Below are 12,104 nucleotides of genomic sequence, written 5' to 3'. Positions count from 1 at the left end.
ATTTAGTTATAATTTTACACATTGTTAGTTTTATTTTTATTTTTTACCCATTCTAGTTAAGGTTTCTAATAAGCTTCGAGATGTAATCCATGTATTCTTTTGACCACCATGTCCACCGTCCAACCAATACATGTCTTTAATGCGTGACAACAAACGTCCCATAGTACTATCATCGGGCGTTAAAGTTTTCAAATAATGAAATTCGTATATGAACTAAAAAATAAAAATTAATAACATTTAAATATGATTATTATCATTAAACTAATGAATTTATGTTTTAAGTGATTATGTAATGAGTTAAAATATTATTGTATATCAAGGGTGGTGGAGAAATAAGTTAAGAACCTAATGAGTAAAGAACTAAAAGCAGTAGAGAAATACACACATTGCTGATATAACATCAAATACCATTACCAAAATATGCCAAAATACCTTTACCGAAATAATCCAAATTAGCGTTACCGTTACCTTTTAACCATTTCGAATCGGTAACCTACCTTGCACCAACCTACAACTATTTTCTAAAGTGCAATATAGAAACAACCCAAAAACATATGAAGAAAATCAAAAATTTCCAACTCGGATAGGCGCTAAAACATAATTTTTTTTTTAAATTTTACGAAATTTTAAAATTTGTATGTACAGTGTCAAATGGAAGCTTTCATTTTGCTTGATACCAAAATATTTTAAAGCTTTACAATTTTATCAATCAAAATGTCGAAGGCCTATATTCAAATAAATATAACTTTTTGTTTACTATTGTTTACTGTTAGTTTTGTTTATCTTATGTTGTAATATTAGCCATTATCTTAAACAAATCACGTTAAAAACTGACAGATGGCATAAATGAAATCAAAATAATATTACTGTGCATGGCAGAACAAACCAGGTACAATTATTAGAAAGTATGTTCTCAATTATAATTTCCCTAAAATGTCAAATACATACAAACTAAAGAAAACTGGAAAAACAATAAAAGCAAATGTCAAAAATAAAATAATTTTCAAAAATTTTCAATTTGAACAATATTAAAATTTCTCATATTCAAATTTAATTTTAAATAAATGCTTATAAAATTAGTGTTAATAAATGTTCTTTTGAACAAAAAAATGTGAAATATGTGAAATGTAGCAGATAAAGTGAAGCTGGTGGTGTAAATCTGAAGAAACAATATACAATTTTATTTTGCTTCGTTTCTTTTATTTCTGTAGTTTGACATAACAAGGTAACTGATTGAAAGCTCTCCCTAATAATTGTACCTGGTTGATTCTGCCATGATTACTGTGAATAAATAAAATAAATTTTATTAAAATGCAAAATCCTCTATCTTATCATTTTTATACATACACATTGAATATTTTGAAAAGAAAAACCTATCATAAAGTCCACAATAATGTAAAATTTTGAAAACCAATTATATGTGAGATTCAGTAGTTGCTTTAAATAATATTGTGGAATACCGAATTTTAATAACTCAAGTAATACGCCAAAAAAACAGTTTTTTGGATCTCCTGAAAAGTTGTCTTTTTTAACATAGAGGGTTTTGAATATGAGCCCTCCATATGTATATATATATTTCGAAATTGAAAGTATTGAATACAGCCTTCTGCATAAAAATAACATTTAGCACAAATACAAGTTTTAAAATCGGCGAAACATTATTTTATTATTTTATATTAAAACTTAAATCGCGTGGTTTGTGTTTAACAAAAGAAAATTGTCATTAATACTAATTTTTGTACGATTGTAACTTTTTAACCAACATATATTTATTCACCCTTATCGTGGTTGGCGTAAACGTCATACGCCTACGACAGTTTCGTACTAGATTAAAGAAACAGTTTGCATTTTATCTTTAATCTAGTACGAAACAGTCGTAGGCGTAAGACGTTTACGCCAACCACGATAAGGGTGATTAAAAAAATTAATTATAATCAAATTATGCCTATCTAATGTTATCTGAAATTTTAAAACAATTTTAAACGTTAAATATTCCTTGCTAATGACGAATTCCGGCAAAAAATAAAATTAAAAATGTTTCTTTTCAGTGTTTTTCGATAATTATTTAATTTGTAATATATGTATATTTTAACACATGCTGGCAGTTCCGAGAGAGTTGTATGAATTGGCATCAATTTAATTTCTCTTAAACAAAAGCTTTATTTTTTAAATTTTCGACTTCAAACCAAATTATTTATCTCTTGAGCGCAATGAAAAAAATGATTAAGGAAAAATTTATATTTTTAGCATGTATCGGTGTACACAACTTCAAAATAGCGTTAGTGTTATAAGAAAAAACTTTTGAAAAATATTTTTAGTCAAATTCTCCAAAAAAATTTATTTTCCTCATATTTATTGAGGTGAAAATTATTGTCTTGACTATTTGTAGTCAATATAACGCAACTCTAATTTTCATACAAAGCACAGTGTGATATTTGAACAATCAAGGTGGACAAAATTAATAAAAAAAATATGTTCCGAATTCTACAATTTTCACATACAAAATAACCCTCTGTTACGAAAATGAACACAATAACTTTGACATATTCTTTGGTTAGCATATTAACGGAATAAATACTTCAAACATTTTCATTAAAATAAAATTTACTTGGAAGTTCATTTCGATTTTTACCCACTCGATTTTATGAGGCAGCAATCACGTTGCTAAATATTAATAAACCTCATCATAATTTTCTTTGAAAAGCTATGTACAGTTGCGAACAAGATAATAGCAGTACCACGAAATTTTGAAATGTTTTAACTTTTTTCACAGTGTACTGTGTTTGACATACAAAAGAGAGTGGACGTCGAATATAATTAACTACAGCCAGAACTTCCAAATAAAACCAGTTTAGACCCTCCAGTTCACAAAATATTGCGATATTTGCTTGTAAACCAGTCGGCATTCAGCGTACTCCAAACAAGTACCACTATGTATTTTTGTTAATAGTGGCTTTTTCCTTGGACTTCGTTCTGTGAAGTTTGCATTTAGAAATCATCTCCTTACTGTCATATCAATAACTTCTAAATTTCATTCTTTTTTATTTGCTTGACAGATTAAATGGATTGCATTTGATGATTCTGACGATATTTCGATCGTCCTGAGGTGCAGTTTTCCGTTTGCAGTTCCTATTTTCTATTTTTTCTTTCTATTCAATAGCTTTTGATATAAAGTTATATGGATAAGATTTTCCTTATTTTTTTAACTTTAAAATTAATTTCCGCTAAGCAATGGTGCTATGTATTGCGCAACCCACTAAAACAGGAATTATATAAAAAAGAACTATATTTAACATTAAAAATACAAGAAATTCAGTATATTTAACAAAAATTTACTTTAATCTTAAAAAATATTTGACTTCTTTAAAAAAAAAAAATAAATAAAAAAATTAATTCAATAATCTGGCACTGCTATTTCAATGTTAATAAAAAACAAGTAAGAAAGTATGGTCGGTCAAGCCCGACCATATAATACCCTACACCAAGTAAATGAGTAAAAATATTTTTCTTTTAAAATATCAATAATTTATATTCGTGAGTGATTTTCGGAAGTTGGCCTTATATGGGAGCTATGACCAATTATGGACCGATCACCATAAAATTAGGTCGTGTGATTTATGTCTATATTAAAGTTAACTATGTTGGATTTTGTGTGTATACCAACATTTTTAAGCGATTTATGCACGTTAAAGTGATTTTCGGAAGCGGGTCTATATGGGAGCTATGACTAATTATGGACCGATCGTAACAAAATTTGGTGACATGAATTTTGTATATATAAAACTTATTTAGAGCGAAATTTGTGTAGATACATAGATAAATTAAACATTTATGACCGATAAAGTCCAATTTCGAGGGGGCTAGGTGAAATAATGGACCGATTTCAGCCAGTTTCAATAGGCTTGGTCCTTGGGCCGAAAAAGTAATATCTTCAAAATTTCGACCTGTACTCTGCGCACAAGGTTTACATGGACAGCCAGCCAGCCAGCCAGCCAACCAGACGGACGGACGGACGGACATCGTTTAATCGACTCAGAAAGTGATTCTAAGTCGATCGGTATACTTTAAGGTGGGTGTTAGACTAATATTTTTGGGCGTTACAAACATCTGCACAAACGCATAATACCCTCCCCACTATGGTGGTGTAGGGTATAAATACATATTGTCATATTTAAGAGCGTTTATTTTCGAAATTATAATTTTTTTACAAAATGAATATCTCACAAAAAATTTACAGGCTTGACCGATTATGGGTATAAACAAAATTTTAAGTTTAAATTTTTTAAATACGTAGTACGCCGTTTCAAAAAAATTTCTTAGTGGTACTGCTATTTTCTTGTTCGTAACTGTAGCCTATTCTCATTAACTTTTGATAAGTATTACTCATCTCATAAAATATTTTTGTTGATATGAAAAAATATTGAGGGTATTCATTTCAAAAAAATGGAAAATTAAACTCTGATATTTTTACACTTTTAAAAAACAAAAACAAGAAAAAAAAAATCAAAAAGAAAGTTGTATTGTAATTTTGTTCAAGTTTTTGTTGTGTAAAAGTGTAAAAAATAAGTGTGTAATTTTCCATTTTTTTGAAATGCATAACCTTATTATTTTTGAATAAATATTCAGCTTTATTCAAACCTAAACCCATGGTACAATCAGTTACCAAGTACAATTATTAGAGAGAGTTTCCAATGTTCACTCCTAAAACGTCAAACTATGTATTTATTCACTTTTTTAATTTGTTACCGCCATATTATATAAATTTGTAACGTTTTAACTGAAACTATACACACTTATATAATATTTTTTTTAGTTTTTCTTCAATTGTTAGTATTGAATTTTTTTGTAACAAAAATTTAAATTCAATTATTTTTTTTAGACATTTCCTTTTGATATTTTTCATTTTCTTTTGTTTGACGTTATAGGGAATGTATAATTGAGAACATACTTTCTAATAATTGTACCTTGCTTGTTCTGTCTGCCATGACCTAAACCCATAGTAGAAAAATAGAAGGTAGTTTCATTCTCTCTTTATTTTTTAAAATTCTACGTCTGACATGCTTAAGGATTTTGACGTTTTCGTTAAAATAGTAATACCATATTAATTAAAAATTTTCCCATATATTCTTTGAAGTTTGTGAAAAAATTAATACATAATTTTCATTAATTTGAAAAATATTAAAAAAAATATAAAAAATATTTACTATCAAATTGGGATCAAAGGTAAGATTTTCATTTTCAAATATTTCAAAGCTAATTTGTGAACATTATTTTAAGATTTAACAAACATGAGTTGCATTTTCCCCAACTGCGAAAATACCAAATATTTTTGCAAAAATTCAAATGTAAATTTTTTTAAAGTCTCTACATTGCCTAACAAACGACAACAGTGGCTATGTAAAACTTGCGAAGAAGATTTGCCGAAAGAGCCAATGGTGTGCAATATTTCAGTTAATACATTAACTTCCAACACAACATACTTAATACATTTTTATTTTTATTTAAACTTTTGCGCTTGCCCGCTTTGAAAATATTCACAATTAAATTGACATTATTTGATATATAGAACCTAAAGTTCATCAAAATGTTATGCATTATTTGCTTACGTTTTAAAAGCAATAAATAATTCTAAATTAGCAGACCCACTTTTGCGGTAAATCAAAGCAAAAATTTCAGACTTTATTAGATTTTTCCAAATATTTATGTTGTAAAGAAAATGTGTATGTCTTTTATTTATAATTAATCTATCTATTGACAAAAAACGCAGAGAAATAATTTTGTCCATCTAGATCAGTGATGTTCAAAAATAAAAATGAAGATGTATTGGTGAGAGAGCTACCCAGCAAACATAATGTCAAACATTTAAAATAAGAACAAAATAATGAATGTTTAGATTTAGAATTTTTGTCACATATAACCAATTTATTTAATGAATGTAATTTAAATTTTAAGGAAAAGAAAAAATATGCATTATACGGCCTAAATTCTATTTAATTTTGTATTTATTTTTGACTTTGTTATTTTGTGTTCAATTGCAATTGAAACGCTTGTGTTTGCTATGCTTCGTCCAAAAACAACCAACAACAATGCTTAGTAAATGTCTGAAAAAAATGACGATAGTCCGCCGCATGTGTTTTCATCGAGAGCTAAACGATGAATGAACAAAAGTTTTTAAAAGAGCGTAACAAATGTGTGTAAATTTTTCAAACAATTGTTGTATGGCGTGAACATTACTGATCTAGATTGTCGAAATATCACACTGTGCTATTTTTTTTTTTTTGCATTTTAGCAAATATTTTTTACAGAAAACCGATAATGTTATTTTGGTGAATAACATTGAATATATTTACAACGCGACAACAATCAGGCAAGACAGGTTTATATCAAAGTTAATCAACTCACATTATTGAAAAATTAACATTTCTCAAATTGTTTAAGCAAATCTTTGCGAAATTCTTCATATTCTTGTTGTGTTTCAATTTTTTTACACACTTCTTCCAGAATTAGACGTGCACAAGTTTTTGCATCACCTCTAATAATCATATTTAATTTTCCAATTTCTATATCATATGGTAATCCCATATCACATAATTCGTCTAATTGTTCTTTCGTTATTTCCGGTGATTGTTTTAAATATTCACTACACTTTTCAAACAGTTCTATGTAAAGTTCAATTAATGATTTGTCGCCATTTGAACGTGTCTGTAGAAACGATTTTAACATTTCTAATGCATTCTTATCCGCAAGAGTATGTTGAATATTTAAGTTAATTAAACGTCTTAATTCCAGTTTAGCACTCATTATTATACGCGATTAAATATATTTTTTCACCAGTTGATGTTTTCTCTATCACAATTTATAAAATACTAAATAAAACGAGCACACAATTTTTCGTGATGATGCAATTATAATTTATGTAGTTTGTTTATTTTTTTTTGTTCAATGAATTTTTTTGTTGCTTTTTAATTTCAATAAAACTTGTTTGTTGAGAGAGTGAGATCAATTATTAAAAGAGTTGATACAATCGTACAAGTTTTTGAACATGTTTATGTTAAAAAGTACCAAGTTCTTACTTACGCACGATCACCTCTCAATTCATAAGACAAATGTACAGTAAATATGTACTAGCAAGCAAACGAACATGACCATAATCATCTGAAGTAATATCAGAGAAAACTCTGACAGAATTCTGTTGCACTCCATGAAAATCACAATTATGTATGTAGCTGATAAATGTGATAGTTTGAATGCTTGTTTTTATATTATACTAAATAAAATTATTTCTTAAAAAAGTACTTTCCCATATAGGTTTTGGTACGAAAACAAAATTTAATAAATAAGTTCCATCACTATTAAGAGAATGATGTATTTGTTGAGAACTTTATATTTTGGTTAGGGCCATAGAGAAACATAGAGCGGAAAGTAGAAAGAAACTCAAACAAACACATACGAGTGTTGTTTTCACATAGTTTTTTCTACTAATACATTCTCACCACTTAGGTTTCTGACAACTGAGTTAGGTCTTTGACTGGAGAGTTTCCGCTCGATGTCTATTCTCTATGGTTAGGGCTTTTAGATAATTTTTGTTTTGTTAACTCAAACGTTTCAAAAAATCTCTAAAATATCTTATTATAATGTTATTAAATTTATTGCAACAGATAAGAGAAGAATAATAATCCCTGGTTGAAACACCCAAAAAAATATTAAGTTGATTCATTTCAAAAAAAGGGAAAATTACACTCTTATTTTTTTTACATTTTACACAACAAAAACATGAACAAAATTCCACAAAAAAATACAACTTTCTTTTTGAATTTTATTTCTTGTGTTTGTTTTTTAAAATGTAAAAATATCAGAGTGTACTTTTAATTTTTTTGAAATGAATACCCTCATTAAAAAAAAATATCACTAAATAAAACTATTATTCAATTTCAAACCCGGATTTTTCTAATAAAATAATCAGGGGCCGATTCACCTAGATGTAGTCAAATTTATCTTAGTTTTTTTGTTTGAAATTATGGCATTATATACTAGTAAGAAATCTAGAACATTTTATTATGATTTTTCAATACGAAAAGTTATTATGGTGGTGTAGTGTATAAATAAAAGAAAACAAAATATGGGGGGTTACTCTCTATTGCGATGCGAAAGTTACCTAATTGAACGATTGGTACCCTTTATTGAGTTTTATTAATTGCACTAGATTTATTGATATCGATATCGTATGACATATTGTCAATTACGAAGATTACGATCATTTCCATTCGATCAAGAATCAGTAATTCGGGCCCAGAATTATTAGTGTTCTATTATAACACTCACGTGTCTTTTTTTGTCTCCTCTATCAAAATTTATTGGTCGGACCTTGTAATTTTTTTTTGTGTTGTACAATGTTATTATTATTATTAATATTTATTTAATGTACATTTAATTTACAAAAAATATAGAGAAAAAAGGACTGGCTGTCAGGGCCTTATTTAGTTTTCTATTATTATCAATTAGGTCAATATAAATCACCTTTAAAATTAAATATAAAGGAAAAGAAAATCAAGACTAATATCACTTGCACAGCATATTTTGAAAATAGAGGACTTAGGTGATTTTGAAAACGTCCAAATTTTGAAGATAAACATTGAAAGCTTGAGAATACAACAAAAAAAATTACACGGCGAACATCAACACAAGCGCAAGAGTGGCTATTAACCAAGGTTCGCTACCGATTCGGAACGGTTATTTCCTTTTTATATTTAGTTCATGTTAGAATTAAATGTCTTTTATTTGAACAAAAACTTTATATATTTGTATTACTCATTTTAGAGCTAATCAAACTATCTCAAATATTGCCATGTCTATTTGGTTAAATCAAAAATAGCAATATCATAATTTCATATGGTATTTGCCCGAAATCCTCTATATGAATTTGGTTCAAACTTGCTTCATATCTTAATTTATTTCTAGAATACTGACTAACAAACTTAGACAAAGGTTTTTGTTATCTATGTAAATTTTGCAATTCCCGACCAGTAATCGGGAAAAATTCGCTCAGGTACTGAAACTTTAATGATGAAAAAATATAGATTACGGAATTTTAAATGAGAAACACATTCGCAATATCATAACTCAAGTCCGAAATTGTAAAATGTCTAAAAAAAAAACAAATACATATTAAAAAAAACTATCCTGAAAACATCATAAAACACTATTAAAGATGAAGGTGTACGATAGGATTGAGAATAAGACCATCATGTAAAATAACATGCTCAAAGATAAAATTATTTTGGAAATCGGTAGAATATTATAAAAGTTTCGGTTTGTTATTGATTTTTCGACCGTATTATATGTTTTAGCTTAAAAAACAAATTTTTATAGGACTCTAAAAAACATAGCTTAGAAAAAATACTATGAAAAATGTAACGATTTTTACACCGTTTTTTATGTGATTAGCAGACTCACTTGATTGAGAACGACACAACCCTTGCTAAAGCCGATTATAATCAATTTGGATTTGTCTAAGTTGAGATTTTCACGCCACCACAAAGGATTCTGTTGTTGTTGTTGATTAGATGATTGCTGTTGTAAGGAACAATCGTTACTATTGTTTAAATTGTTTAAATGTTGTATATTTTCATTATTTTGCTGTGGCTGTGTTACATCACTTGGCTGTAGTGTTGTATTTGTTGTAATAGTTGCTGCTGCTGTCGAGGAAGAAGAACCAGTTGAAGCTGCTGTTGCAGCAGTGGTAACACTTGTTAGTGGTGCTACTGCAGCTACTGAAGTATCATTATCAGTACATGCCACTGATGAACCACTATTATTTGAAGTTGTATTATTTAAATCACTAGAATTTGAAAAGATAACAGCACCATCAGCATCAACAGTGACATTTTCTTGAACCTGCAATAAAAAATTCCAAATTTTAATTAAAATTTTTTTGTTTTTAATAATAAATGGCGTTATTACCTGCAAAATATCAATGTCCATTTCCTGACTACTATCACTGGCATTTGATGACGACGAAGAAGAATCTGAAGAAGCATTTGATAGTGTTGATGATACCAGTGCAGCAGCGGCGGCTGCAGCTGCCACAGCGGCAGCAGCAGCCGCTGCCTGCGCCGCCTGATCTAATATTTCATTTTCTGGTATAGAAATCAAACGCTGCGATAAATTTTGTAATAACCTATTTCAGATATAGTGAAAAAAATGCACATTTATAATAAATTAAATGGAAAAATAAAAAAAACTCAGAATGCTCATGCTCAGAAAAATACATACTTTTCCAAATGTTGCAAGGCATGATTCATGGGAGTGTGATCCGGCACACCAGCATTATTTCCACGTACAAAATTATCAAAACAACTGAATGTCTTGAATTCCATTCTATATATATTTTTTTTTGAGGGGAAGAATTGAATTTAAAATTAAAAAAAATTAAATTAGAATAATATAAACAAACTGGTTATATATTTTCTTAGCTATGCAAGTTCAAGAAAATAAAAAGCATAAATATTTATTTAAATTTATATAACAGGATTTAAAAGAACTAGTTCATAATAATGTTAACATTATTTCAAAATGATAATGAAGTTTATTTAAAGAAAGTTATTATTTTCTGTAAAGTTGAATGAGAAGTGATATATGTACACATCTGCTCAAAATAATAGATACACCTAATTGGAAAAAATTTAAATGGCGGTAACATTGAAAATTTCCTCGCAAGCGTTAAGAATACATCATATTATTAAAATTTCTATCTGGCAATGTCATGTCAGTCAAAAATCTGGCAACTATTTGCTTTCATGTTGATTTTTAAAAACGAATTTATTTGAATTACAAAAAATTATTTGCTCATAAAAATAGATACACATCAGTAATTTGTAATTTGTTTATATACAATTTTTTTTTGTGCAATTTTTTGTTCCTATTTACGTGAAACAGTAAGTATAATTTAAATTTTAGCAACAATTTTATAAAAAATAGGACTCTTTTGAAGAAAATGGGACGAAATCATCATTGTACCGAAGATGAGAAAAAAATTGTTCAAACGATGAGAAATCAAGGAAAATCATTACGGGAAATAGCAAAGAGCATAGGAAGATCTTTACATTTTGTCCAAAATGCTTTATCTAAAAAACAAAAAAGAGGAACTCGCGGTAGACCAAAGAAAACCAGTCCAGAAACAGATAGGCGGATCGTCCTTATGGTTAAAAAAGACCCTTTCATATCATCGAAAGCTATTTCTGCGGAGCTATGTAACGAAATCAGTCCACAAACAGTTCGTCGTCGTCTTTTACAAGCTAAATTGCCGGGAAGAATTGCCAGAAAAGTGCCACTAATGCGCCAAAAAAATATCAAGACAAGATTAGAATTTGCTAAAGAGCACTTACAATGGTCCGGGTGTGAAGGCGAAAAAAAATGGAGAAATATTTTATGGAGCGACGAAACAAAAATAAATTTGTTTGGAAACGACTGCCAAAGAAATGTACGCCGACCAAAAGGAAAAGAATTCCACGTTAAATTTACAAAAAAGACGGTAAAACATGGCGGGGGAAACATAATGGTTTGGGGTTGCTTTTCATGGAATGGTGTTGGTCCGATATTCCGAATAGAAGATACCATGAATGCTAGTGGGTATAGAGACATATTGGAAAACGTAATGCTTCCATATGCATCGGAAAATATGCCATTAATATGGACATTCCAGCAGGACAACGACCCAAAACATAGTTCAAGATTAGTTAAAAACTGGTTCTTGGAGAATAACGTACCTGTTTTAAGCTGGCCCAGCCAATCCCCTGATTTAAACCCAATAGAAAACTTGTGGAGTGAATTAAAGATAAGGCTTTCGAAGGAAGTTTTCAAAAATAAAGACGATTTATGGGAGAAAACGCAAAAAATATGGTACGAGATTCCATTGGAGAAGTGTCAGAACTTGATATCCAGTATGCCCAGAAGAGTGGAGAAAGTTTTACAAAACAAAGGTGGATATACTGGATACTAGCTTTACTTTAATAATAAACTAATTTTTTTAAGATAAAATTTATTAGCTTTTGTTTAATAAGAATTTTTAAAAATGTATCTATTATTATGAGCACCAAATTTTTCGA

General features: G+C 28.8%; 1 protein-coding gene across 1 annotated transcript in view; it reads right to left on the bottom strand.

Annotated features, from left to right (window-relative positions):
- The window catches only part of LOC135963717 (putative mediator of RNA polymerase II transcription subunit 26), a 33,591-nt gene that overhangs the window by 5,663 nt on the left and 15,824 nt on the right, over nucleotides 1-12,104 (bottom strand). The window contains 4 exon segments of the mRNA XM_065515677.1: nucleotides 48-213; nucleotides 9,454-9,894; nucleotides 9,961-10,177; nucleotides 10,273-10,377. Of these exon segments, the coding sequence (XP_065371749.1) occupies nucleotides 48-213; nucleotides 9,454-9,894; nucleotides 9,961-10,177; nucleotides 10,273-10,377 (929 nt within the window).

Source organism: Calliphora vicina, chromosome 1 (genome assembly GCF_958450345.1).
Source record: "Calliphora vicina chromosome 1, idCalVici1.1, whole genome shotgun sequence".
NCBI classification, from domain to species: Eukaryota; Metazoa; Arthropoda; class Insecta; order Diptera; family Calliphoridae; genus Calliphora; species Calliphora vicina.
Note: the sequence above shows the minus strand (reverse complement) of the source record. Positions and strands in the feature narration are given on the sequence as shown.